At 49.8% G+C, this 24579-nt stretch overlaps 1 protein-coding gene and 1 long non-coding RNA gene across 3 annotated transcripts; one reads left to right on the top strand and one right to left on the bottom strand.

The window, feature by feature from the left end:
• Window positions 1-529: 529 nt before the first annotated feature.
• MMP7 (matrix metallopeptidase 7) lies at window positions 530-8854 on the top strand. Of its 2 annotated transcripts, none has more exons than XM_045077495.1 (6): window positions 530-701; window positions 3421-3569; window positions 3728-3876; window positions 5078-5206; window positions 6893-7054; window positions 8577-8854. In XM_045077495.1, the coding sequence occupies exons 1-6, from the start codon at window positions 594-596 to the stop codon at window positions 8603-8605; spliced, it is 726 nt and encodes a 241-aa protein (XP_044933430.1). In that variant the 5' UTR covers window positions 530-593; the 3' UTR covers window positions 8606-8854. The 2 variants fall into 2 exon arrangements, with proteins under 2 accessions (XP_044933430.1, XP_004764517.1); XM_004764460.3 differs by having other exon boundaries at window positions 3421-3647.
• Window positions 8855-16944: 8090 nt separating this feature from the next.
• Window positions 16945-21538, bottom strand: LOC106007034. Its single transcript, XR_001181515.2, has 4 exons — window positions 21229-21538; window positions 19408-19768; window positions 18552-18643; window positions 16945-17932 (listed from the first exon to the last, which is right to left on the bottom strand). It is a non-coding gene; the product is annotated as an uncharacterized LOC106007034 (long non-coding RNA).
• Between the last annotated feature and the right edge of the window lie 3041 nt (window positions 21539-24579).

The raw sequence follows: 24579 nt of genomic DNA, 5'->3' as shown, positions 1-24579 counted from the left end.
GCACACTGGACAGGTGGCTCTGGGTGGGGATTTGGGCCACTGTCACCAAGCTGGGACATCTGGGAAAGAAGTGAATCTGTCGTCTCAGCTTCAGCTTCATCTTTGATAACAATAAAGGATTTGGACTCAAATCCTGACTTTGGAGACTATTACAGAATGCTTTGTAATTATTGATTATTTGTGTGTCTTGGGCGCTTTTTCATGCATTTCAGATTTTTTAAAAACTCCTTTAAGACACATGGTACAAGAAGTCCCCAAATTTTAGATTGCAAAGGCCTGTCTGAGTAGCAGTTTGATTCCAGCAAATAAAACGAGTTAAATTTATACAGCAAACAGGGTGGAAAAAAAAAAATACCTTGAGAGGCAAATACCTTGTGTGCTTCCTGCCAATAAGGGCATAAAACTTCCTTGTTGCCGTTAATGAAAAATAACACTCACTTCCAAGGTTCTGTAGACATTAAAAAGAAAGAAAACAGTCCAGTGAGTCACCTGTTTCCACACGCAGGGCTGAGAAGCTATATAAATGTCCCCAGCGTCCAGCGGGACTCAGCCGGTCGGCCGTCCGTCCAGAGGAGACATCGCGGACAGCAGCCATGCTGCTGACCGTGCTGTGCGCCCTTTGTCTGCTGCCCAGCGCGCTGGCCTCGCCGCTCCCCCGGGAGGCAGGGGGCATGAGTGAGCCACAGTGGAGACAGGCTCAGGTACGTCCCTGGCCCGCTCCCCTGGGGTGGGGGCTCCCCGTCTCACCATCAGCATGAAGAAGTATGATTTTCAATGTGGGTAGTTTTTCTGAGCATATGCATGTTTAATCCAGTAGCTGTTCTGAGCAGGCTGACTGGGGGGCTCCGTCAGTTAAGCGGCTGACTCTCGGTTTCAGCTCTGGTCATGATCTCAGGGTCATGAGATCAAGCCCGGTATCGGGCTCCGTGCTCCATGGGGAGTCTGCTTGATATTCTCTCTCTCCTTCTGTACACAATTGCACACATTCTCTCTGTCTCTGTCTCTCTCTCTTTTAAAAAAAAAAAAAGGAGGGGTCGCCTTGGTGGCTCCGTTGTTAAGCGTCTGCCCTCAGGGCATGATCCTGGGGTCCTGGGATTGAGTCTGGCACCGGGCTCCTCACTAGCGGTGAGTCCGCTTCTCCCTCTCCCCCTGCCGTTTCCCCCGGACTGCACTCTCTCACTCGCTCGCGCTCTGACAAATAAACAAATAAAATCTTTAAAAAATCAACAACAATAAAAAAACCAGAGCAACTTCAGAGCCTGCCCATACCAGGTTTACATCACAGCTCCTCCTACGTAGACAAATGTGGGGGTGACCCCACTCCCCTCTGAGCATCCGGGTTTCGACTGGAAGTAGATGACATGGGATGCTGTGGGGACTTACTCGGAAGCCAAAGCAGGTTTCCTGCTCAACAAATTGAGGTCGTTAATGTTGTTATTTATCATGACTCGAGATTCTTTTCACAGAGAGCTGCGTGTTGCCGTTGAGGTGGGGACTCGTGGTAATGGAGAGGCTTGAAATCAGAAAACACGGTAGAGGTTCCTGGGGGCCTGTGCCCGGCCGGTGGGGACCACGGGCAGGTGTGAAGTTCTGACTTCGCCCAATGGGGACAGTGATACTATGTGATTCACAGCTCACAGGGTTCTTCTCCTGAATAAGGAGGTGACAGTGCCAACTTCTATGTATGTGAAAATCATAGACTTAAAGTGCTTCAGCATATCTTATGTCATGGAAACTTCAGCCCTATCCCAGGAGAAAGATGCCAGAGTTATGTTGAGTCACATACTTGATGATGATAGTGATCGGAGCCAAGGACAAGTTTTTCTGGTTCAAAAGCCATGGTCTTTCCAGTAGACTTCTTAATAAGCAACGTAATAAGTATAAGTAATGAATATTTGGTAAAATAATAGACTGTCGACTCCTAACTGTTGTTCAAAAACTTCAGCTTTAAGCATAAGAAAAGTCTGCTTTTATTTCAATTAACTCAGACTTTGAAAAAGTCGCAGTAATCTGTTAGATTGAACCATATGGAATTACTGATATTTGATTTTTTTTTTTAACCGACAAAACAGCAATGTCATAAAGTCCGATCTAATGGGTTCTCCGAAAGGGGCACATTGCAAGCGTGCTGAGTCACGTCACTTCCTGCACACGCTGCCGATAAGCCAGGAAGACGTTCGCTGGGTTTAATAGAGGCAGGAGAGTTTACAGCAAGAATGCAAAAAGATTTCTTCCAAAAGAGCATCTTTGTAAAGCCTGGAGCTCAGGAAGAGATAAAATGACTATTTGCCAATACCAGATTGATCCCTAATTATACGGATGAACAGTGTTGGTTGTGTTGAAGAAAACACAATCCCTGGGACCCTGAAGAGAGAGACCAATAGGACAAAGGTCACATTTCCGAGAGTTTCAGGGACAAGTAACCTCACCGCCTAGTGCACGGCACGCGTGTGCTCAACAAAACCCTTATGCATTCTATGGCCCTCTGCAGTGTTCACATGAAACAGGCTTCGGAAACAGAATGAGTTCAAATACAGTTCCTCTCAGGGTGACCTTGCGACTTTTTCCTTCGAGAAAGTGCCAAGGATCCAGGGGCACCTGGAGTGCCCCAGGGAGAACTGCTGTGTCCTGCAGCCCGGGGGACCAGCAGTAAGGGGACTCAGGCCAGCTCTGTGACTAAGCTCATATGTGGCCCTGGGCACATCACTCAGCCCCGTGAGCTCTGCTGTCTTCGCCTGGAGAACATGCACAGTAAACGAAATAATTTCATGTGTCCTTTTCTGAGACTAGAATCTTCAGACCCGTTCACCTCAGCAAGGCAAGACCTTTGGTGGATCTCGGAGGTGACTGGGTGCTGGGGGCCTCTGGGCAGGCTGCGTCCTTGGGGGTTCACCCGGTGCCCTTCCCACTTGGCTGTTACAAGCAAGTCTATGCTTTATGAAGTGTACTGTGTGTTTCTCTGCAAAACATTTACCAGGAGACGGGTCCCTGGGGGGCTCAGTGGGTTAAGCGTCTACCTACCACTCAGGTTCATGATCTCTGGGTTCTGGGATTGTGTCCTGCGTTGGGCTCTCTGATCAGCGGGGAGTCTGCTTGTCTCTCTCCCTCTGCCTCTCCTCCTGCTTGTGCGCTCTCACTTTCTCAAATAAATTCTTTAAAATAAGAAAAATCTTCTAAAAAATACATTTAATGGGATAAAAGGGAAACGGAGGGACCGTCCACACATCATGAGATGGAGTGCTAAGGCGTCCTTATCCGTACTGAATTTTCTCCCACTGATGCATACTGTTTCCCTCGTGGCTACGCAACCACCTTCACACCCCGGCTCAAGTCCGCAGGGATCCGAGGAAAGATGCACAGTCTTCTGTGATCTAAAAGGAAGACAATAAAGGTGACAGACGATCCCCCTCTCCCCAACAGGACTATCTCAGGAGGTTTTATCCGTCCAACTCAGAAACGAGGGAGGCCGACAGCTTCGAAGCCAGACTCAAGCGGATGCAGACTTTCTTCCGCCTGCCCGTGACGGGGGTCCTTACCCCCCGCCTGGTGGAAATAATGCAGAAGCCCAGGTGTGGGGTCCCCGACGTCGCCGACTACTCCCTCTTCCCAGCCCAGCTGAAGTGGAATTCCCGAGTCGTCACCTACAGGTGCGGACCTCGGGGCTCGCCGCAGCAGACGGCCCGGCCCTCCTCCTGAGGCCAAACACTGTCCTCTCGTTCACTGTCAGGGTCATATCGTACACGCGAGACCTGCCGCGGGTCACCGTCAATCAACTCGTGTCAAAGGCTTTGGCCTTGTGGAGCAGGGAGATCCCGCTGTCCTTCCGGAGAGTGTTAGCGGGCACGGCGGACATCATGATCGGCTTTGCGAGAGGAGGTAAGGAAGGTGGAAGGAAGGTTGCCGCGGGCGGCTCTGCATGTTCCCGGGAGCGCTTTCCTCTGCTCAGGACCTTCCTCTGTGCTCCACACAGGATATAGGGGATGTATCGTGACATGCGTACGTCCCTTCACTTCTTGTGGTTTATTAACTTGGAGCCACTACTGTTGGTAGCAGAGATGCCGAATGATGGCTCGTGAGCCAAACCTGGCCCGTCATCTATTTCTGTGCATGAATTTCTATTCTTTTTTTTTTTTTTTTTTTTTTTTTTTTTTGGTGGGCATGTTTGCATTCTGTGGATAAATATTTACCAGAACACAGGGATGGTCCTTCATCAACCCGTTATCAACAACTGCTTTGGGGCCACTGTGGGAGAGTTGAGGGATCGTGACAGATACTGCCAAGCTGCTAAATCCTAAATTACTTATTATCTGGTCCTTTACAGAGAAGCTTTGCTGATCCTGTCTGTAGCGTGAATCCTGATAGACGTATACATAGGTACATACGTGCATTTACAGAACAGTTAAAATATGACTAACTAACACCCTCATTAAACCAAGACACAGGTTACAACTTCCGAAAGCCCTCAGGGTTCTCCCTGATGGCCTGTTGCCAACACCCTCAAAGGGTAAGAAAGGAGAAACGGAGAGCATTCCAATCACGGGATTTAAGGAGCTAAAACCCACACACGCCACTGCTGCTAACTGCTAGCTTTTTATGCTGCATGTTTAAAGAAAAGTGTTTTTTGGGGTCTTTTCTAATGTTGGACCGCCGACCTTTGAACTTCGCCCACAATACTGACAACACCCCAGGACATATCCCAGAAAGCCCTGATCCTGGCAGCCTGCGTCTGTCAGGAAATGGCTGGAATCCATTGGATTCAGACGGATCCCGCCGGGTCCCATTCAGACAAGCGTCTGCATCGCGACGAAAGCACTAGTGGGACTCACCGGCACCCTCTGCGCCTGGTATTCCCAGACACTGTCCGCGTTTGCGCTCCGGGAGGCAGGAAGCCTTGGGTCTGTGGGGTGGGCAGGGCGGAGCCGTGGTTTTGTGGGTGAAAACCTGCCTGTGACCAGCAGCGCGTACGGACCCCGACACTGCGCCGGGCGGATCGTCGCAGCCTCTAGTTCCGTAAAGCACAAGGTAAACGGCTAGATGTGGACTGGCTCACGAAGGGTGACCCCCTGTTCTCTTTCAGCTCACGGGGACTACTACCCATTTGATGGACCGGGAAACACCCTGGCCCACGCCTTTGCACCCGGGCCAGGTCTGGGAGGGGACGCACACTTTGATGAGGACGAGCGCTGGACGGACGGCAGCAGACTAGGTACAGTGCCCTCCCTCTTGTGCTGCACTGTGGCGGTGTGGTTTGTTTTTTTTTAAGATTTTATTTTATTTATTTTTATTATGTTCAGTTAGGTACTCTATAGTACATAATTTGTTTCTGATGCAGTGTTCAAGGATGTGCTAGTTGCGTGTAACACCCAGTGCTCAGCACAATGCGTGCCCTCCTCAGTACCCATCACCTCCCTGCACAGTGTTGTTAGAGATCCGAACCCCTAGACCAGTGTGAATTCGCTAATTGCTTTCGTTAACGGTAATTACTGACCCATGATTAACTGCCAATGACAGTGTGCATCTAATCGCATTATTTCATCCCACGAGCCCATCGTGCTGTGTAGACAGAGGATGGAAGGTGGTTGTGGGCTCAAACCACGCTGGGGTCAACCAGCCGTGGCAATGCCAGCCACTCGCCCTGTGTCTTTGGTCAAGTGATGACTTCTCTGAGCCGGTGTCCGTCTATGAAGTGGGACCGTGGTTCCCTCCTCCTGGGATTGTGGTGGGAAGTGAATGACATAATGTGCGCACAGTGCTTTACAGTGTTGGAATCGCATGGTCATTTGATCCCTCAAAGGTCTTTCCAGTTCCCAAAAGTAAGGTTTTTTATTGGAGGAGGAGGAGCGGAGACTGTGATATCTAAGAATTGTGCACAAGTCTCAGGGCATTCTCTGTTGTTCAACAGGAAGCCAGCCACCATCTTTGTCACCCTACAAAGTGGGAGATTACAGAATCCCCCGAAAACTAACAGAAGAAAGCTCTGGTCTAAATACCGCTAAGTGGAGGAGGTTCTAACAGTCAGTTAATTAGATAAGATAACGTGGTTGCTCCCTGCCCCTGAGCAGGAGATCCATGGGAGTATCTGGTCGTGGGAAGTCACCCCCACTGCAGCGTCTGCTGTCAGCTCCGAGCCTTGTGAGGTGGTGACCCGGGCTCGCTCCTACATCCTGTATGTCCTGCTCGTTCTACTTTCTTCCCTTTCAGGGTGGGCTCACAGAGGGTCCCTGGTGTCTGCCCACCGTCAGAGCTCTGGCCACCCTGCTAATTCCCAGGCTCTTGCCTTCTGCCTTCCTAGCACAGCCTGTCTGTGAATCTGAGGGAAGATGATTCAATCAATCAGAAACCAAACCTGGCGTTGTCAGGAGACCCTGCCTTGCTGTCCTGGCTTCCTCAGGGCTGACTGTCTCTCTCCTCATGCTCAAAGTCTCTGTCCATGAATAGCCATTATTTTCTAGATACTGGGAAACTCTCAGGAATATGACAGACCTACTCAGTGGGAGCGAATATCTCCAATTAACACGAGGAACCAAGACTCGGGAGGTCAGGTCGTGTGTCCCAAGTGTCCAGCTAGTAAGCAGCAGAGCTGGACCTTGAGCCTGGGTCCCTAATACCCCTGAAGCCTCTGCTTTCCACTCCAGAAGATGGCTATCTGGGGGATGACCTTAGAAAAACAGCACATTTTTGTAAAAGCAGACGGGACAATGAGATCAAAGCAGTACACTTTGAGGCTCCTTCTCAGCCCTCCACTCGTGGGGCCTGGACTCAAGGAGGTGAGCCGCAGAGGCTCTGAGGAGGTGTGCATTCCTGTGGTTGTCTCGTTTTGCCTCACCTGTCACGTGTGACGTTGTTCACGGGGCTGCTTTAACGGTTCCTGCATGTCACTCTCGGGTTGCAGGAGTTAACTTCCTGGTCACCGCGACCCACGAACTTGGCCATTCTTTGGGCCTCGGTCACTCATCTGATCCCAATGCCGTGATGTATCCAACCTACAGAGTCGGAGAGTCCAAGAATTTCAGACTTTCACCAGATGACATCAAAGGAATCCAGAAGTTATACGGTAATATTTACAATTTCACATCCCTCCTCCGGGCGGGCGGGCCTCAACAGGAAGGGCTGGGAAATGGGTACCCGCTTGGAAAAGCCTGTCCGAACTTGCATCTAAAAGCCCATTGAGAGGAGAAACTTGAGACCTTAGCTCCTGAAAACAGCCCCAGGCTGTGTTATACATTGTTCATTTACGTCTTCAGTAATACAGTATCGTTGGGTGAAATCAGGTAAAGGATGCGACGGAGGTATTTTTTGTCCCAGATCTGCCACTTGCTGTTCTTTCGGGCTCAGTACAGATGCCTTAGGGAATATCCCCCTGGGGCGATGGGCTGAGGGACAGAACGCCTTCCTCCCTAGCTGCCCAAGGGTCTGAATGATCACGAGAGCCGTCAAGGTGCTTCCAAACGGCAGGGCCGTGTCCTCAGGAGATGATCATTCCTAGAAGAAATGGATTTAGGAGATCAGTCCAACCTAGAACTTACCATCAATGGTATTTCCTAAACTGTGTTCCCAGAACGTTAAATAGTACCTCCAGACAATTCCCAGAAAAGGAAGCGATGGGAAAACAAGATCAAGAAACAGCATCTGCTGTATTTCGGGCGCAGCGGGTGGTAATCATACCTGCCAGTCCAGTTAACCGCGAGCTCCCTAGATTGAATCCTCTTTCCGGACCGCGGACTGAGCCTTCGCAGAATAGTGAACCCTTCCTGGAGAATACCACGTGCCTGTGCCTTCAGGTTGTGACTCAAACTGCCGCTGTTGCCCAGAAGTTGATGAAACACTGACAATTGTCCACAAAGTTATCACCAACAGAACAGAAAACAGTGCCACTCCTCCCATAAATCTGCAGCCCTCGTGGGATCCCCCGTGGCCTGTGTCACTGTCCCAGAACCCTAAGAAAGTGAGAAAGGGACCCAGAAAGGGACTGACTAGATTTCACAGGAAGCAGATAGACCAAGGCATCAAATTCTTAGGCATAGCCCACAGGGCGCCCCAGTCAAAGTGGGAAAGGGGTAAGTTCTGGACAAAGGGAAGCAAGACGTAATTGAAAGCTTTTAAATCTAGTGAGGACATGCACCCCAGGAATGGTATGAGCAGAAAATACACATTCCAAAGAGTATGATTCACTTCATGGGTGTTCTTTCCAGATTCATACAAATAATAGCTACAGTGCATCTCCCATGGTGTACGCCCGGCCTTTCACGCGTCCCGCTCACATACGGGACAGCCCAGGGAGTCGCTGGTCCCCTCGTAGCGCCGCTGGGTGAGCTCCGGTGGCGAGAGCTGGAGGCCCACCTTACCCAGGGGCACGCGGCTGGTATTCAAGATGCCCGGCCAGGCCGCGCTCCGCCCAGCACCGTCCTCCCCGCCGCCGCCGGGGTGGGCTTCAGAGCCCCTGGTCCAGCGCAGGAAAGCGGGCTCCGGGGACGGCAGACCGTACTGCCTGCGACGCGTCCTCTGTTTCCAGCGTCTTGGGATGGTTTTTGTGTGTTGTCGCCCATGTCGGGCGTCCGTGTTTTCTCTCTCAACAGGAGAGAAGAGCAATTTGAGGAAGAATTAGGAACGTGGGGAAGAGTGGACGTTCATTCCGTGGTCCCGTGGCTGCTCCCCAGCCGGAGCGAACACACACGGTCCCCGAGCTCCATTCGGCCGCTCGTTCGTCCCTCCCCGTGTCCTGGCTAGTTTCCACCACCTCGCTCTCCTGGGGAAAAGCACGAGAGCCTCCTTCCTCCATGACTTTCCTCAAGAGCTTGCACTTGGTCAGTGGTAATAAATGTTAAATACACAGATAAATAAAGTTTTTACTCTACGCAGAAGGATTTCTATCGGGAAGGACTGGGTCTGTGCAAATGAAGTCCAAGTCCAGACAAACAAAGGAAGACCTCCAGGTTGTTTCGGGTCTTCAGCTGCACCCATCCTGTCCCCGGGCGGGCAAGGAGCGAGCTCTCTCCATCGGCACAGCCCAAAGGTGCCCAAGTTCCCCTTTTCCTCCTGGCCCAGGCTTTCCTCCGAGTCTTCTGGGAAGCCCGGTTCTTCCCACAACAGGCATGTGAATTCCCAAGATTTTACATTCCCACACTTGTGACTGAGTCCGGGCCTGATGTCACTGCATGTCCCTGACCCACACACTGGGTTCCCTGTCCTTGGCCCAGGGCCACCCCAGATGTCAGTCCTACCCTCCTGTCTTTAACTGTCTCCCAGCTCGTCCCACAAGGCCCTGCTGAAGACCTGCTCAGCCGCGGCATTCATTACACGTTGTTCAAGGAAACAGCGTGACCCGCATCCCTCCACTCCTCCCCCTGCCCCAGCATCACGGATTTGTCACTGGCTGCCTGCCTGCCCCAGCCCCGCACTCCTATCCCCACGTCTACACCCCATTCCTTCTCACTTCTCCCAGAAACCCATTTTCCTGACATCCACACAGCTCTTTCTGCCCCGAGAGACTCGCTAATGCGTTTCTGTGGAGAAGAGCGTTGGGTAGAAGGAATCAGCGAGCTTGAACACAAGGCAGTGGAAATTATCAAAGCTCAGGGAGGAAGGAAAAAGGGTCAAAGAAAAGTGAATGGAACCTAACGTGCTGTGGGGCGGCATCAGGCACGCGGCGGTGGGAACGCCGATAACAAGGGAGGAGGTTCTGGGCGTGAAGGATGGGGGGGGTGTCTGTGGAAAACGTCCGTACCTTCCCCTTTCAGTTTCACTGTTTCAGTTTCACTGTGAACTTAAAACTTCCCTAAAAAATAAAGTCTTAATTTTAGAAAAATAAACTTATAGATTAAACATTAAATTACAATCTGGAATTTTTTTAAAGTCTGTGAAATGGACAAACATTTAGCTAGACGGACTAAGGAAAACAGAGGGAAGGCGCAAATCACTCAACTCGGATCTGAAAGTGGGGACGTTACTACTGATTCTACAGGGGAAAAAAACTACAAATAAGAGAGCTCTGTGGGCAATTAAATGTCAACCGATTGAATAACAGAGACTCGGTGGTCAAATTCCTAGAAACAGCAAACCCACCAAGATTAAATCCTAAGAAACAGAAAATCTAAACAGACCCATAACGAGGAAGGTGACTCAATCAGTAACTGAGACTTGTAACGAGGAGGGTGACTAAATCAGTAACTGAGACTCTCCTGACAAAGGAAAGCCAGGGCTGAAGCCTTCACCAGTGAATTCCACCAAACATTTAAAGGAGGACTGACATCGATTCTTCTCAACGTTTTCCCAAAACACTGACCAGGAAGGAACACTCCCTTATTTTACAAAGCTAGCATTACCCTTATATCAAAGCTAGATGAAGACACGACAAGAAAAAAAAAGTAGACCCATATTCCTTATGAAATTCATGCAGAAATTCTCAACAAAGTACTAGCAAACCAAATTCAGCAACATAGTAAAAGGGTTATGCACCATACAAGTAGGATTTATTCCCAGGACGCAAGGATGTTGCAGCATGATGAAAATCAATCAATGCGATATACCACATTAGCAAAAAGAAGGGAAAAATATCATCATCATCTCAACTCATGCAGGAAAGCATTGGACATTTTCTAAACCCTTGTATGATAAAAACACTCAGCACACTAGGAATTGAAGGAAACTCTCACAACATAAAAAAATTATGAAAAATTCACAATCAACATCATAGTCAGTGGCAAAAGACTTAAATCTTTCCCTCTGGGATCAGGAACAAGACAAGGATGCCTGTTTTTGCCACTTCTACAGAACATCGTACTGGAAGTCCCAGGCAAAGCAATTAGATAAGAAAAATAAAAGACGTCCAAAATGAAAAGGAAGGGGCGCCTGGGTAGCTCAGTGTGTTAAAGCCTCTGCCTTCGGCTCAGGTCATGATCTCAGGGTCCTGTGATTGAGCCCTGCATTGGGCTCTCTGCTCAGTGGGAACCTGTTTCTCCCTCTCTGCCTGCCTCTCTGCCTACTTATGATCTCTGCCTATGAAATAAATAAATAAAATCTTCAAAATGAAAAAGAAGAAGTAAAATGATCTCTGTTCACAAGAATAAGATCTTATATACAGAAAAGCCTAATGATTACACCACACACACACACACACACACACACACCTGTTAGAACTAATAAATTCGGCAAAGTAGCAGGATACAGAGTCTACAACCAAAAATTGGTTGCTTTTCTGTACATGAACAATGAACAATCTACAAAGGAAATCAAGACAACAGCGCCAGGAACAGTTTTATCAAAAAGGATAAAATACTCGGGAATTAAAAACGGAGGTGCAAGATCAAAGATAAATTAGAGGGAAAATCTCATGTTTGTGGACTGGAGAACTTAATGTTGTTAAACTCTCGAGACTACCCAAAGTGATCTACCGATTTAATGCAAAAGACAAGAACTTGGGCTAAAATTCATAGGGAATCTCAAAGGACCCTGAAGAGCAAAAACAATCCCAAAAAAGAACAAAGCTGGAAAAGTCACACTTCCTGATTTCAAAACGTACTTAAAAAGCCAGAGTCATCCCGCTGGATGGGGCCCGGTGTCTGGGAGGCGTGGCTCAGTGGGTTAAGTGTCTGTTTGGCTCTGGTCTGGGTCCCAGGGTCCCGGATCCCCTGCTCAGCGGGCAGCCTGCTTCCCCCCTCCCTCTGCGGCTCCCCCTGCATGTGCTCTCTTGCCATCTCTGTCACTGTTTCTATCTCTCTCAAATAAATAAATGAAATCCTTAAAAATAAATAAAGCTGCAGCATCAGTTCAAAAAAAAAAAAGAAAAGAAAAGAAATGCTGCAAAGTTCACGGTTATATTTTAAAACTGCCACACGGGGTCGCCCTTTCTCCTAGGAAACCGTCTACCTTCAACCGGAGCAGGTAAAGAAGTCCTTTCGTACAAGGGACTATTCCTCGGCCATCAGAAAGGATGAACACCCAGCTTCTGCAGCAACGTGGATGGGACTGGACGGGATCGTGCGGAGTGAAGCCAGTCAGGCAGAGAACAAGCATCCTACGGTGCCACTCACAGCTGGAACGGAAGAGCAGAGACCGCAGGGGAAGGAGGGAAGAGTGAAGGGGGAGAAATCAGGGAGGGAGACAAACCGTGAGAGACTCTGGACTCCGGGAACCAAACTGAGGGTCACAGAAGGGAGGGGGTGAGGGCTGGGGTCACCGGCTGACGGGCGGAAGGAGCCGCGTGAAGTGACGAGCACTGGGCGTTACACTCGGCTGCTGTGCTGCTGCACACTTCGTCTGAAGGCATTGACGTACTACAGGTCGGCTAGCGGAGTTTCAATCAAAAATATAAAAATTAAATGCCGGGGCGTCTGGGTGGCTCAGTGGGTTAAGCCTCTGCCTTCGGCTCAGGTCATGATCTCAGGGTCCTGGGATCGAGCCCCTCATTGGGCTCTCTGCTCAGCGGGGAATCTGCTTCCCCCTCTCTCTCGCCTGCCTCTCTGCCTCCTTGTGGGCTCTGTCTGTCAAATAAATAAATAAAATCTTTAAAAATAAATTAAATAAAATGCCGTAGGGACCAACAAAAATAAGTCCTGCTTGGTCCCCTCTTTGCCACCACAGCCTGGACGCCAATGCCCCAGCCAGCAAAGAGAGAATCACTGTCACTGCTTCAGTGCCGGAGCGACAGAGGACGCCACGGAGCACTCCCCTGGCGACCACTGTTTCTCTGGGGACGGAGTTTATGGTTTCTGCAAGTATGGAAGCGTCAGGCAGCACCAGCCCTGCCCACGTCGTCACTGATCTTTCTGCATGTGCGAAAGAGAGACTCCAGCTTGCAGGCGTGGAGACGACAGTGACCTGCCCTTCGGCCTGACCTCCAGCTAAGGGACAGCCGTGACCTACTGGGCAACTTCACCTGGTGAGGAGAAACACAGTGTCACCACTACCCACGGATGATGGGTCGAAGTTCAGGAAGCAGCACAGTCTTTGATCCCTGACACACTTTCCTAGGAATTAGAGACTAGAGAACCAAGACCGGAACCGTTGTCGGTTACGAAGCAGTCGTGGACTTGCCCTCATGGACTCTGATGACGGTGATCGTCAAGCTTGTAGTATGGGCTATGCCTGCACTTGGAGACAGTTGGGACAACTCCCTCGGCATCATTCAAACACCTTAGATAGGCTTCCTCTCCCTGCCACCCACACGAGCGAATCACCAAGCCCGGAGAAAAGAAGCAACTCCATCGAAAAGTTGGGGACCACACATGATGGGCTGGAGTTCCATTGGAACTTAACCCCTACTCCACTTCCTCAGTTTATGTGTAACTAGATCTCACACCAGGGAGAATGCACCTCCGACTGCGTAGACAGCTCTCAACCTACGGAATCATTCTGGTACAGAAACCGTGCTGGGTCGAATACTGCTATAAGCGTCTCTCCTTCCCGCCCCCAAACCCCAGTGATACTGGTGGGAACGGTGGAGCTCTGGGCAGAAAAGGCCGAGTCCCTGTCTGCGCCACTGGGAGCTAGAAGTGTAGTGATGAGTGCAACCAGCGGCCCTGAGAGGTCTCTAATACCCACTGTCAAATGGGCGAACGGATGAATGAACGAATACTAATTCGAGTTAACTTGTTCAATTAAAATTTTCATTTTAGACATCTTACAGAAGATGATGCTACAAATACAGAATGAGAGGCAGAATACAGGCTACTTTAAATTTCAAAAATCTAAATGGTTTCTGTTCAGCTTCCTAGGTATTAATGCCTAGGAAGATATTCACTATAAAAGTGGGCTTTTTCCTGAATGGTAGGCCCTTGTGCTGGGTTCACTGGGCTACTCCACATTCCAAGCACTGTTTGTCTCCAACTATGCAGAAAACAAACCTAGACTCTAAAGTCCTGAAACAATGACCGTGATTTACCACCACCCATAATTCTGTGGGTCGACCAGACGGTTCTTCTCGCAGCCTTGTTCAGGATCTCAGCCCTCTTGGGTCAGGCCGTGGCTGGGCTGGATTACCCCCCACTTGCCCATTCCCAAGTCTGCTCCTTGGCACAGATGTCTAGAGTCTGGTACGTCTTTCTCCATCCAGATGGTCTCCTTACGGAGTGGCAAGAAGCAGAAGCAGCACTGTGGCCAACTTCCCTCTGCCAAAGCCGGGATTCAACGTGAGTGGAGACCAGCTCTGTTTCTCCACGGGACAGCAGGACGGAGAACAGGAAGCCACCTTCAGTCCACACCCCAGCTGACCTTGCAGGACTTCCAGCCACCCTGGGAGGTGGGAAGGAGCCCCTCCACTGCATCAGAGAGGAAATTCTCACGGCTGCACACGATGACACTGGGGGATGAAGACATGGTTGCATCTCTGGTGTTTGTTATTGCTTCTCCAGTAAGATACAATTAAGGGTATGTACAGAATAAGACCAAACAAGATGACTTGATAGCGACTTAGGTCTCGCTTGCTCGTCTCATTCTTGTGCCTGAAAGCCTTGCTAGTTGTAGAATTATCAAGCAGGGCCTTGGATTGCTTTTAGGCTCCAAATATTGTCCCTTTAGGGTTTCCCATCTTTATTGCCCACACAGAAAACACTCATTCCCTGTACAGTCTGGCCTACCTTTCTGTTCACGACGCAGTCAATGATTCGGCCATGAGCGTGTGGCCCGGGCTCTGTTCTTCAAAGCAGACCCTACTCACCTGAGTTGACCACATAGTGTCAGCTATAGGCTAACTTGCTCTAACGACCCAACCACTTTCTCTGCTGATGTGTCCTCCGAGAAGGCAAAATAGTTCAGTAATGGCCTAGCCATCATAATTCTCCCCTACCGCCAAGTCCTGAAGACATTCCCTATTTCCTTCTCACAACAGGACCGTTCCATATTTAGGTTCTTGCTTATTTTTATATTTTGAGCTCATTTTTTATATTTTGCCTGAGGTATGGATCGAATTTATTTTTTTCCATATAACGAACCAATTTTTCCTACAAAATGTTTAGATAACCCAAACTCTCATGGGCCTCTTTCTGGACTCTGTTCTGTTCCTTGGGCCCCTTGTACATTTCTAGACCCGTTCCACATTGCTCTTCCTGCTGTGGTGGCTGGTAAGTCTCACTAGGTCATAGAGTGAGTCTGTCTCTTCTTCGATTGTCCTTTTCATGATTGTCTTAATCAGGAATAGGGGACTACAGCCCAGCAGCCAAACTCTCCGCACTGACTATTTCCGTGAAACAAGCTTTATTGGGGCCCAGTCACACCCACTTGCTTACACACGGCCACTGGCTGCTTTGACCACAATAGTGGATTTGAATAGTGGCATCCACCTGCAAAGCTTAGAATATTTAGTGTTTTTACAGAAAAAGTTTGCTGACTCCTGGTCTCAATTTCTCAGGGACTTGAATTCTTCCACGTCAAGTTTTGGCAAGGTTCCCAGTTCTGAGCTCTTGATTACAAGCAACAGAAACTTGTTCTGTCTAACTTAATGTGGAGATAGATTTACTGCAGGAGGCAGAGTGCACCGGCGCTCCCAGGGGAAAGCCTAGAGCGTGGATGCTGCCAAGTGAAAAGCCTTCCAAACTCTCCTGCCTTCCCGTACCACTCAAGATTCAGAGCCCCGACAAGCAGAATGCTTGGCCTGAGCTACGGCCCCACACTCGCGCTAGCTTCCAAAGAGCAAGGCGTGTCCAGCCCTTTATCCATATCCATAGAGAGGTGTAGGGTCCTGCCTTCTGATAAGACTCACTCTGTGGAGGGTTCATTCGAAATATGAGCAGGACAGGATCTCCCCAATGGCGGCTGTGACTTTGCTTGAAATCACATTAAAGTGGGGCAAAATTGTTATCTTTAAATACTGCACCCTCATTCACGAAGACAATTTATCTCACTTTTAATTCAGCGCTTTCTCTGCGTCCTTTGCTGGAGTTTTAAACGTTCTTCTGGAATGGTCTTGTGAATTCTTGTCTAGTAAGTCCTTGATATTTTATGGTTTCGTTATTGTTGTGTTGGACACTTTGGTATTTTATGTCTCTTCTTTGTTTTATTATGTATGGTATTGAGGGATACTGCTGATTTCTGTATATTGATCTTATAGTATTTAAGCTTTTTTATTTCTTCTGAAGGTCTGTTGGTTTTCTTCAGTCTTGCATGTAAATACTTGCAAGAGACAATTTCATCTCTTTCCATCCAATCCGTATATTTCTTAGTATCTTTTCCTGTCTTATTGCTTTGACCTGAACCTTCAGTCTCATGCAGTACATTATGTTAGCATGTATTCTTGTGCCACTCCTGATCTTAGAGCAAATGCCTTTCAAGTTTTTCCAGGTAAAAAGATAAATACTTTTTTATCCCATTAAGGAAGTTTCTTTTTATTTCTAGTTTTCTGCTAACTTAAGTTGTAAATAAGATGCTTTTTTTTTTTGCATCTGTTGAAGTGTTCCTAAGTATTTCCTTCTTTAGCTTGTTAATATGTGAAATTACATTAATAGATTTGTTTTCTAATGTTGAATTCCTACAAATTAATCGTAACTTATCACAATGTATTATTTTTTTGATCGTTACTGAATTCAGTTGTCTAATATACATTAGGGTCCTTGCACCTGTGTTCGCAAATGAGACTGGTGACCTACTTTCACTGCGCTGTTCTCATCAGGTTCTCACAGTGGGGTTACGTCGGCTTCATAAAAGGACTTGACACTCGTATCGTTCTTAAAAATAAGAAATGATGGGGGCACCTGGGGGGCTCAGTGGGTTAAGTGTCTACCTTTGGCTCATGTCATGATTTCAGAGTCTTGGGATCGAGCCCTAAGTGGGGCTCTCTGCTCTGCAGGGAGCCTGCTTCTCCCCCACCCGTGCCTCTGCCTCTCTGCCTACTTGTGATCTCTGTCAAATAAATAAATAAAATCTTTTTTAAAAAAATGATAAAACTAAGTTTCTAAATCAAAAAGAGGGAGAATATTTAAAAACAAAATTCATTTCCAAAATTATGATTTGTTCTTTTAAAAAGTTAATAAAAATAGAAAAAAACAGCTGCATATACTATTGCCCAGCCTGCCCCTGAAGGGCTCCGCGTTCTGTCCTCTCTCCTGGCAGTTACCAGCAGCTGCCCCTTCCATCCACAGAACCTCGCTGCTGGGCAGTAAATTACACGCAGTGTGAGCACGCCGTAGGGACGTGGGTTTGATGCTGCGTGTTAGCTAGATGGTGTGACAGTCACTGGCCACTCTGGGTTTCAGGTTTCCCATCAACAGAATGGAAACTGGGGAGTTGGAATAATGCAAGCTCCTTTATAATAAGCTCCTGACTTCTAAACAAAATAAGCTCCTGGCTTCTAAACAAAAGTTAGCTGACTGCAGCACTGTCGGTTGTCACCCCCAGCAACCCACAAAACGGAGCAAGGATCCCCGCTCCCAAACTCAACACAACAGACTTCCAGAGCCATCTCGAGGCAGGAAGCACACATGAGGCCATGTCACTGCAAGATGATGGCTTTCTGCCCCAGTTCCTGGCACGGAATGCCTGAAACCCTTTTAACGTCCTAAGAGACGAGAGTGTGGGGAGCACCTTTTGTGCTAATAGTGGGTGCTTGACCCCAGTGTCTGACCTGGGGCTCCTAAACTCTTGTACTTTCCTGGGATGGGTGCACCTGTTATTTTTATGAGGTGATCCTGGGTGGGCTCCTTTTAAAACAGAGACAGCCATGATTAGAACCTCGAAACTTCAGCTCCACCAGCATTCTCTGGAGAAGGGAGAGTCTGCCAACAGAGTTAATGACACGTGATACCCACATGATGAAGCTTTCATTTAAAAAAAATAAGTCGGGGGCTTGGAGAGCTTCCACGTCGGGGACCACATCCACATATGGGGAAGATGACACATCCCAGCTCCAGAACTCCGTATGTGTGGCTGTTCCCGTGGCTTCAGAGTATAATCTGGCTTCAGAGTATAATCTCCCCCGTGTGTGCTTCTCTTCCTTCTCTTTGATCTAGGAGAAAGTGAAATGGAAATTCTCGCTCTCAGCTTTGGTAAAGTCAACCCTCCCTTCCCTGGAGCACAGAGAACCTGCTTTTCAAGTTAGGGATTTAAGGAACTTCCAGCGTAGGGGAAAGGACCAGGAGAGGACTTTCCCACCAGACTGGAGCTAAGCCGGAGGAGGTCGGAGCCACCGGGAGCCAGGCTCCGCTCCATCCCTGACCCCGGGAAGCAGCCGCACCTCAGACAGGAGATAAACTAGTGCCCTACCTGTGTCAGGGAAAGTACCAGAAGCTGCCAGACCCAAGGAGTGGGCAGACACAGGAGCAGGAACGCCTGGGGACCCCTGTTGCTGAGCGAGGGCACGGGGATGCCCAGAGGGCGAGGCTACGGGAAGGGCTCAGCCCCACGGACAGCAGCTGGACTCAAAACCAGACTGATTCGTGGGCCGTGTTTCTTGCTGAAACAACGTTCCCGGCCTTCGATCTGACCCATGACGGTGCAGCAGCCCCCTGAGCCGGTGTCCACCTTGCACGTGAGGGGCCGGCCCCCAGAACGAGGCGCTCTCTGCTCACCATCCTCCCTCACCCTCCCAGCCCTCCTGCTGCCCCTCCCGGCATCTTGGCTCCCACCTGTCCTGATGTGCTTTGTCTGGGGAGAGAGACACGGGCAGGACGCAAGGAGTGTCTTCTTGGCTTTCCTTCCCCGATGTCCTGGCAGGTCACTGAGGAGAGATGGGACAGAACCCACCGGTGTCGACTGTGCTGTCCACACGGGTGTGTGAGGACATCGGGGTTGCAGAGACAGGCACCAACCAGGCGGCCGCACCTGTGCCCTTGCCCCAGGCCCCTCGAGTCAGCCCAGGCCTGTGGGGCAGGTGCTAAGTCCCCAGCTCCCGGGGACTTCCTTCCCGGCCCGCGTCCTCGTGGCCTCCTCTCATCCCCAGGGTCAGCTCCTCCATCAACGCTCCCTCCTCTCTCCTGCCTCACCCCCCATCTTCCTGCTCCTTTAGCCTCTGCAGCCGCGGTGTCCTGACCCAAGCGTCTACACCACACCTATGACGCTCTCTCCTTCTTTATTGCGTCCGTGGCCTCCATCAGACTGGACGCTCCCCGAGAACAAGAACAGGGCCTCGTATTCTTCTGGAACGCAGGTGGTGCACTCAAGTGTCCAGCACATGATAAGCTCCATGACTTTTGCGAGGACGCGCACGAAGGAATAAATACGTAAGATCAGTTACCTTCCCACATGCCGGATGTGCCCTCAGACGGTGCACGCACCTGCGTGTCCCAGGCGACCGCCTTCCGTCCGTTTCCACCCACAGGGAATTAGTGTCCAGACTAGGATCATACACCGTTTCGTTCCTGGCTTCTGTGACCTCGTTCATGAGGTCTGTTTTGCCCACTGAAGTCCTCCGTATCTCTTAAAATCGTAATGTAACTGTAACGTAAATGTTCGTAAGGAATAGCTGTCCGTTTCTGCACTTACCTGGGCTGGCCTGGGGATAGACTCTTCATGGGAGGGCGCTGTTCCCAGGCCGGGTGGGGGCTGTGGGGCTGGAACCCCGCGACCGTCAGTACTGTCCAGCCAAAGACCGCCGGGAGTGCACCTGTTCCCGCGCCTGTGGGGGCCTCCCTCAGTGCAGCCGGCGACGTTCTAGTGAGAACTGATCAGAAGGGGCTTTCTGGGGACGGGCTGCGGCTTGCCTTGGGTCCTCCTGAGACGTGGGGTCCTGCCCAGGCTGGACGGTCAGCAAGCGGGGCGGCTCCGTGACTAAGCAGTGGATGGACGCACGGGTAAAGAGTCTGAAGCTTTCAGTGGCCAGGAGTCCATGGGCACTCGTCTGTAGCTAGGATGGAAGCACATTTTTGTTATTTCTGTGGTTTGGACATGTTCCTGTTTTTGTCTGTGTTCAGACAAGGTCTCGGAGTGGCCTGGTCTGTGATGTTCTATGACATGGTTCTTGTTCCGCAGCCAGGCCTCTGGCGAGCCGGGCCAGCCCCCAGGCCTGCGCTCTCACCGCAAGGGCAGCCCGCATTGCAGGAGGTTGGCAGCGCTGGCCACGGACAGACCGGACGTGGGAGCTGGGAGCCTCGTGATCTGGCGGTCTCGTTCCAACACCGCACCCGCGCTGCACGCCGGTCTGTGCTTTGGACGTCTGCGTGAGCCTCAGGAATTCACAGTTCCAACCCAGCCTGGTGCTGCCGAGGCTGCCGGACCTCACGTGGAAACCACCCAAGTCAGCGAAGTGTGGGTGTGTGTGCGGGGAAGGAAAGATCTACCGTAGTTAGTGGCATTCCCGGGGAAAGTCTGCCCTTCTGGAAACACTGGGTGCCCTTGGGACGCGGGCTATGCTGTGCGTTTTCCCAGGTCAGGTGCCCACTCTCCCACGGGAAGCTCCCAAACAAAGATTCTCTCCAATGTATAATTTGTCCAGATCGTTGACCAATAAGTTTGTCATTAACATCAAAGTAAAATCTTTTTAAATCATTTTCTTCTTTTTAAGATATTATTTATTTATTTGACAAAGATCACAGGTAGGCAGAGAGGCAGGCAGAGAGAGAGGAGGAAGCAGGCGCCCTGCCGAGCAGAGAGCCCGATGTGGGGCTCGATCCCAGGACCCTGAGATCATGACCTGAACCAAAGGCAGAGGCTTTAACCCACTGAGCCACCCAGGTGCCCCCATCGTCAAAGTAAAATTTATGTGTAAATAAATAATGAAGTGTTCACTGCCCCCAGCTGTGGTGGACTCCAGGCACCACGAGGAAGAGAACCAGACACACTCTTCTCGGTCTCTCCCGAGACCGAGCGCCGCCCTGATGCGTAGGTGCTTCCAAACACCTGTGTCTGGAACGTTCTAGCAGACAAAGGAAGGAATCTGAGAGGTCACGGACATTGCTGTGACCGAAGGTCAGCGACAGGGGGCTTGGATGTCCAGACAATGGTCATGTGGAAAGCCCAGAAGATTTCTGTTCTCATCCACACCCAAGACAAACCAGGAATGACGATGCTGTAACTTCAGACTGAGGTGACCAGAGTGTGATGCTCGAAAGAAAGGACGCTGACAGGGAGACGGTTGTGACCTCTGGAATATTGGTCCAATTCGGGGGGAGGTGATCTTCCCAGATAGACCCTCACCCTTTGGTTCTGTTTATACGTTTTTCTTCCACCCACAAAAATCCTTGCCACCCTGTCCTCCAACTCCCTGTGGTCCTCCTTGGAACTCTGCCTTGTGCCACCATTCCAGTCCCCACACCCCCAGCTGGTTTCTGTTTCCCCAAGCCCCTATTCTGATGTTATGGTACCTACCTCTTCTACCGAAGGTGTTCACTGTTTATTTGCATGTCTTATTTAGCCAAAGAATGTAAACTGCAAAGCACTGATCCGAGGCAAGTGGTTTTGATTATTTTTGGTTATGATCTTCTAAAGGCCAGTGAGATCTTTGTCATTTCTTTTCTTTTCTTTCCTTTTAAACAACACCCTGCACCGAGCTGGCGGTTCTGGGAAAAGAGCGGAAGTTCGTTGTCTCATTCAGATGTGCTCGAGTGGCGAGAGGAAGGCGGCAGAGTCTGCACTCCCGAGCTGGGAGCCGGGTTCTGAAACGACTCTCAGTACGTAGAAATACTCTCACAGACACAGTTCACAAAGGAGTTAAGCAACCAAATATATAAACAAATAGTTCCCAGAAGAGGAATTACAAACACCCTGTAAAATAACCAAAGGTGTGAACCATCTCAGGTAATCGAGAAGGAAATGCAAATTGAACAAGACGAGCCTCCCTCATTGGCCTGTCGCTCTGGCAGAAGACTGAGAGGTCCTGTGCAGTGTCAGCAAACAGCCCACGGGGCTGGAGATGTTCAGGTGCATGTTACAAGACAGATCTGACTGCTTAGAACATGTATGGAAACCATCACGTTTCTGAGAGTGTACACCTCAAAATTACTTTTTCCGTGTTGCCGGGATTTGGGCTGAAGGATGCTCACAAGGCCATGAGTTTACATCAGTAGAAATCAGAGACGACCTACGTATCTGTCAAAACAATTATGTTTAAAGAAATGACATCCATGCTCTGACGCTTCATAGTTACCACAAAGAATGAAGCGCATCTCTTTGTGTAGATACGGGAAAATGATCCCAAAATACTGTCAAATTAAAAAAGCAAATTGCAGAAGAGTAATGAGAGTGTAATTCCTTTTTTGTGGACAAAAGGACCCATGTTCTGCGTTTTCACGGTCATAGCAATGCACGTGCAAATTTCTACACAACTATGTGTGCAAAAGACAAAACAAACACACAAAAACAGAGATCTGGAAAGAAAGTCACCCGGCAGCTGTGGTTACCAGAGTAAGACAGGAAGGACTTTTTACGCACTTCTGTGTATTGTTTAAATCTTGTTTCAACCTTCCTGTAATACTTGTGCCTCTTTTTGAAATAGAAAATAAGCCCAATTAAAAGCAGAGGCTTCTCAAAGTTGTGATAAAATGTTTGAATATTCGCAGAAGCACAGATCAAACCTCAGAGACTGCACGCGTGAATAATCTCTTTATTCTCTAGAACTCTAGGCCCACAAAATGATTCACATATATTTGGGTCCCTTACTGGAACCTGAAATCCTGTGTGGTCCCCCGGGAACAGCTCCTCCTGGGTCGTAGATGAGGTGAGAGAGGAACTCAAAGAAGAAGAAATTTCTTTGACACTTGGCTTTTTTAAAATCAGCAAAGCAAAGGGCTGTCAGAAACAATTCACCCAACCTCTGACTTTTGCGAGGGGCCACAAGTTCAAATACCCCAGGACAGGAGGGCAAGGAACCAAGCAGGAGGTTGGCGAGGCCTGCTGGAAGCAGACAGCGAGTGCGGGGCTGGGAGAGACGCTCTTCCCCGTGTCCCCCTCGGACAGGCTGGAGCCCTTACGCGGGATCTTTCGGTGTTTGGAGAGAAAGCAGACAGCAGAACGCTTCACTGCAATCCCCCTGGGTTCACAGTCGAACGGGCAGTTATTTCCCGTCTCAGGTGCTGTGCCGCTGAGCTGCAAACGCCAGAGAAGTGTATCGCCGGCAGGACTTGGGAGCCGGCTTCCCGCTCACCACTTCACTTCACTCTTCTTTCCTCAGCCCTTTGGCCGTGGTATTCCAGAACGTCAGAGCTCAACAGGTTAGACGCATCTCATTAGGGCCACCTGGGTGGCTCAGTGGGCTAGGCGTCTGACTTTAGCTCTGAGCATCATCTTGGGGTCCTGGGATGGAGCCCGCATCAGGTGGGGAACCTGCTCGCCCCACCCAATTCATGCTCTCTTTCAAAGAAACAAAATCTTTTTTTTTTTAAGATTTGATTTATTTATTTGACAGATCACAAGTAGGCAGAGCAGCAGGCAGATAAGGAGGGGGAAGCAGCCTCCCCGCTGAGCAGAGAACCAGTTGTGGGACTCGATCCCAGGACCCTGGGATCATGACCTGAGCCGAAGGCAGAGGCTTTAATCCACTGAGCCCCCCAGGCGCCCCAATAAACAAAATATTTTTTTTTAAAAGATTTATTTATTTGACAGAGAGAAATCACAAGTAGACAGAGAGGCAGCCAGAGAGAGAGAGAGAGGGAAGCAGGCTCCCTGCTGAGCAGAGAGCCCGATGCGGGACTCGATCCTAGGACCCTGAGATCATGACCTGAGCCGAAGGCAGCGGCTTAATCCACTGAGCCACCCAGGCGCCCCCCCAATAAACAAAATCTTAAGAAAAAAATGATAATTTAACGTGTACAATGCGGTGGCATTAAATACACTCATGGTGTTGTACAAAGCACCAGTACTCGCTATTTCCAACCATTTTTTATTACCCCGGCAGGAACTCTGTACTCATTACACAGTAGCTCCCACTCCGCCGACCCCCTGACCCCCAGAACCTGCAGCCTGTTCTGTCTGTCTGCCTGTCTCTACCCCTGAGCTGGGTTCCCCGACCAAGTGGAAAGACGAGCTGTTTGCCGTTAGAGCCGGCTTATTTCTCTTAGCACGGCATTTCCAGGGTCCGTCCACATCACAGCGTGCGTCAGAGCTCCAGCCCCTTTGCTGGCCGAAGAATGTTCCACTCTGCGCTGTGTATCGTGACACTGTTTCAAGGAGACTCCTTGCCCAATGTGGGGCTTGAACCCATGACCCCGAGATCAACAGCCACACGCTCCACCGACGGAGCCAGCCAGGTGCCCGGTATCACGGTTTATAAGAAACATATATTTGGTCTTCATTTCCCTTTGCAGCACGGGAGCTTCTAAACCCTTAGAATCTCCCGAGCTGTGAGAAAGTTCCAGGTGTCTTTTGGTATGTTAATGAGGCGGTTTTGGAAAGTCCCTCAGTCAAGGAGGGGTTGAACTGGTTTGGGGGGGGGGTTGATGTGGGGCTGGAACTTGCAGACCCCACCCCCTGACCTCGGGGAGGAGAGAGGGGCCATAGGGGGAAATGCCCACTGCGCCGAGATGCAGTCAACTATGCCCACATAATGGAGCGTGCATAAATGACCCAAGAGGACAGGGCTCAGAGAGCGTGCAGGGTGACCCTCGGCACGGCCACCTCTCCCCCAACCAGATCCTCTGGATTCAGATATGGCTTCCCAGCTACCTTTTTGAGAAGCCATTCCTTAAGAACTGTCGTCCCCAGGAACTCTAACCTGACCTTGTT

This window comes from Mustela putorius, unplaced genomic scaffold, assembly GCF_011764305.1.
Source record: "Mustela putorius furo isolate JIRA1106 unplaced genomic scaffold, ASM1176430v1.1 tig00000198_pilon_pilon_pilon, whole genome shotgun sequence".
In the NCBI taxonomy this organism is placed as follows: domain Eukaryota; kingdom Metazoa; phylum Chordata; class Mammalia; order Carnivora; family Mustelidae; genus Mustela; species Mustela putorius.
Note: the sequence above shows the minus strand (reverse complement) of the source record. Positions and strands in the feature narration are given on the sequence as shown.

What these genes read in the sequence shown, in the direction of transcription:
- MMP7 (XM_004764460.3), top strand. Translation starts at nt 594, where the DNA reads ATGCTGCTGACCGTGCTGTGCGCCCTTTGTCTGCTGCCCAGCGCGCTG. An exon ending in CACAGTGGAGACAGGCTCAG is followed by an intron (nt 702 to 3,420) that starts GTACGTCCCTGG and finishes TCTCCCCAACAG; the next exon opens with GACTATCTCAGGAGGTTTTA. An exon ending in GATCGGCTTTGCGAGAGGAG is followed by an intron (nt 3,877 to 5,077) that starts GTAAGGAAGGTG and finishes GTTCTCTTTCAG; the next exon opens with CTCACGGGGACTACTACCCA.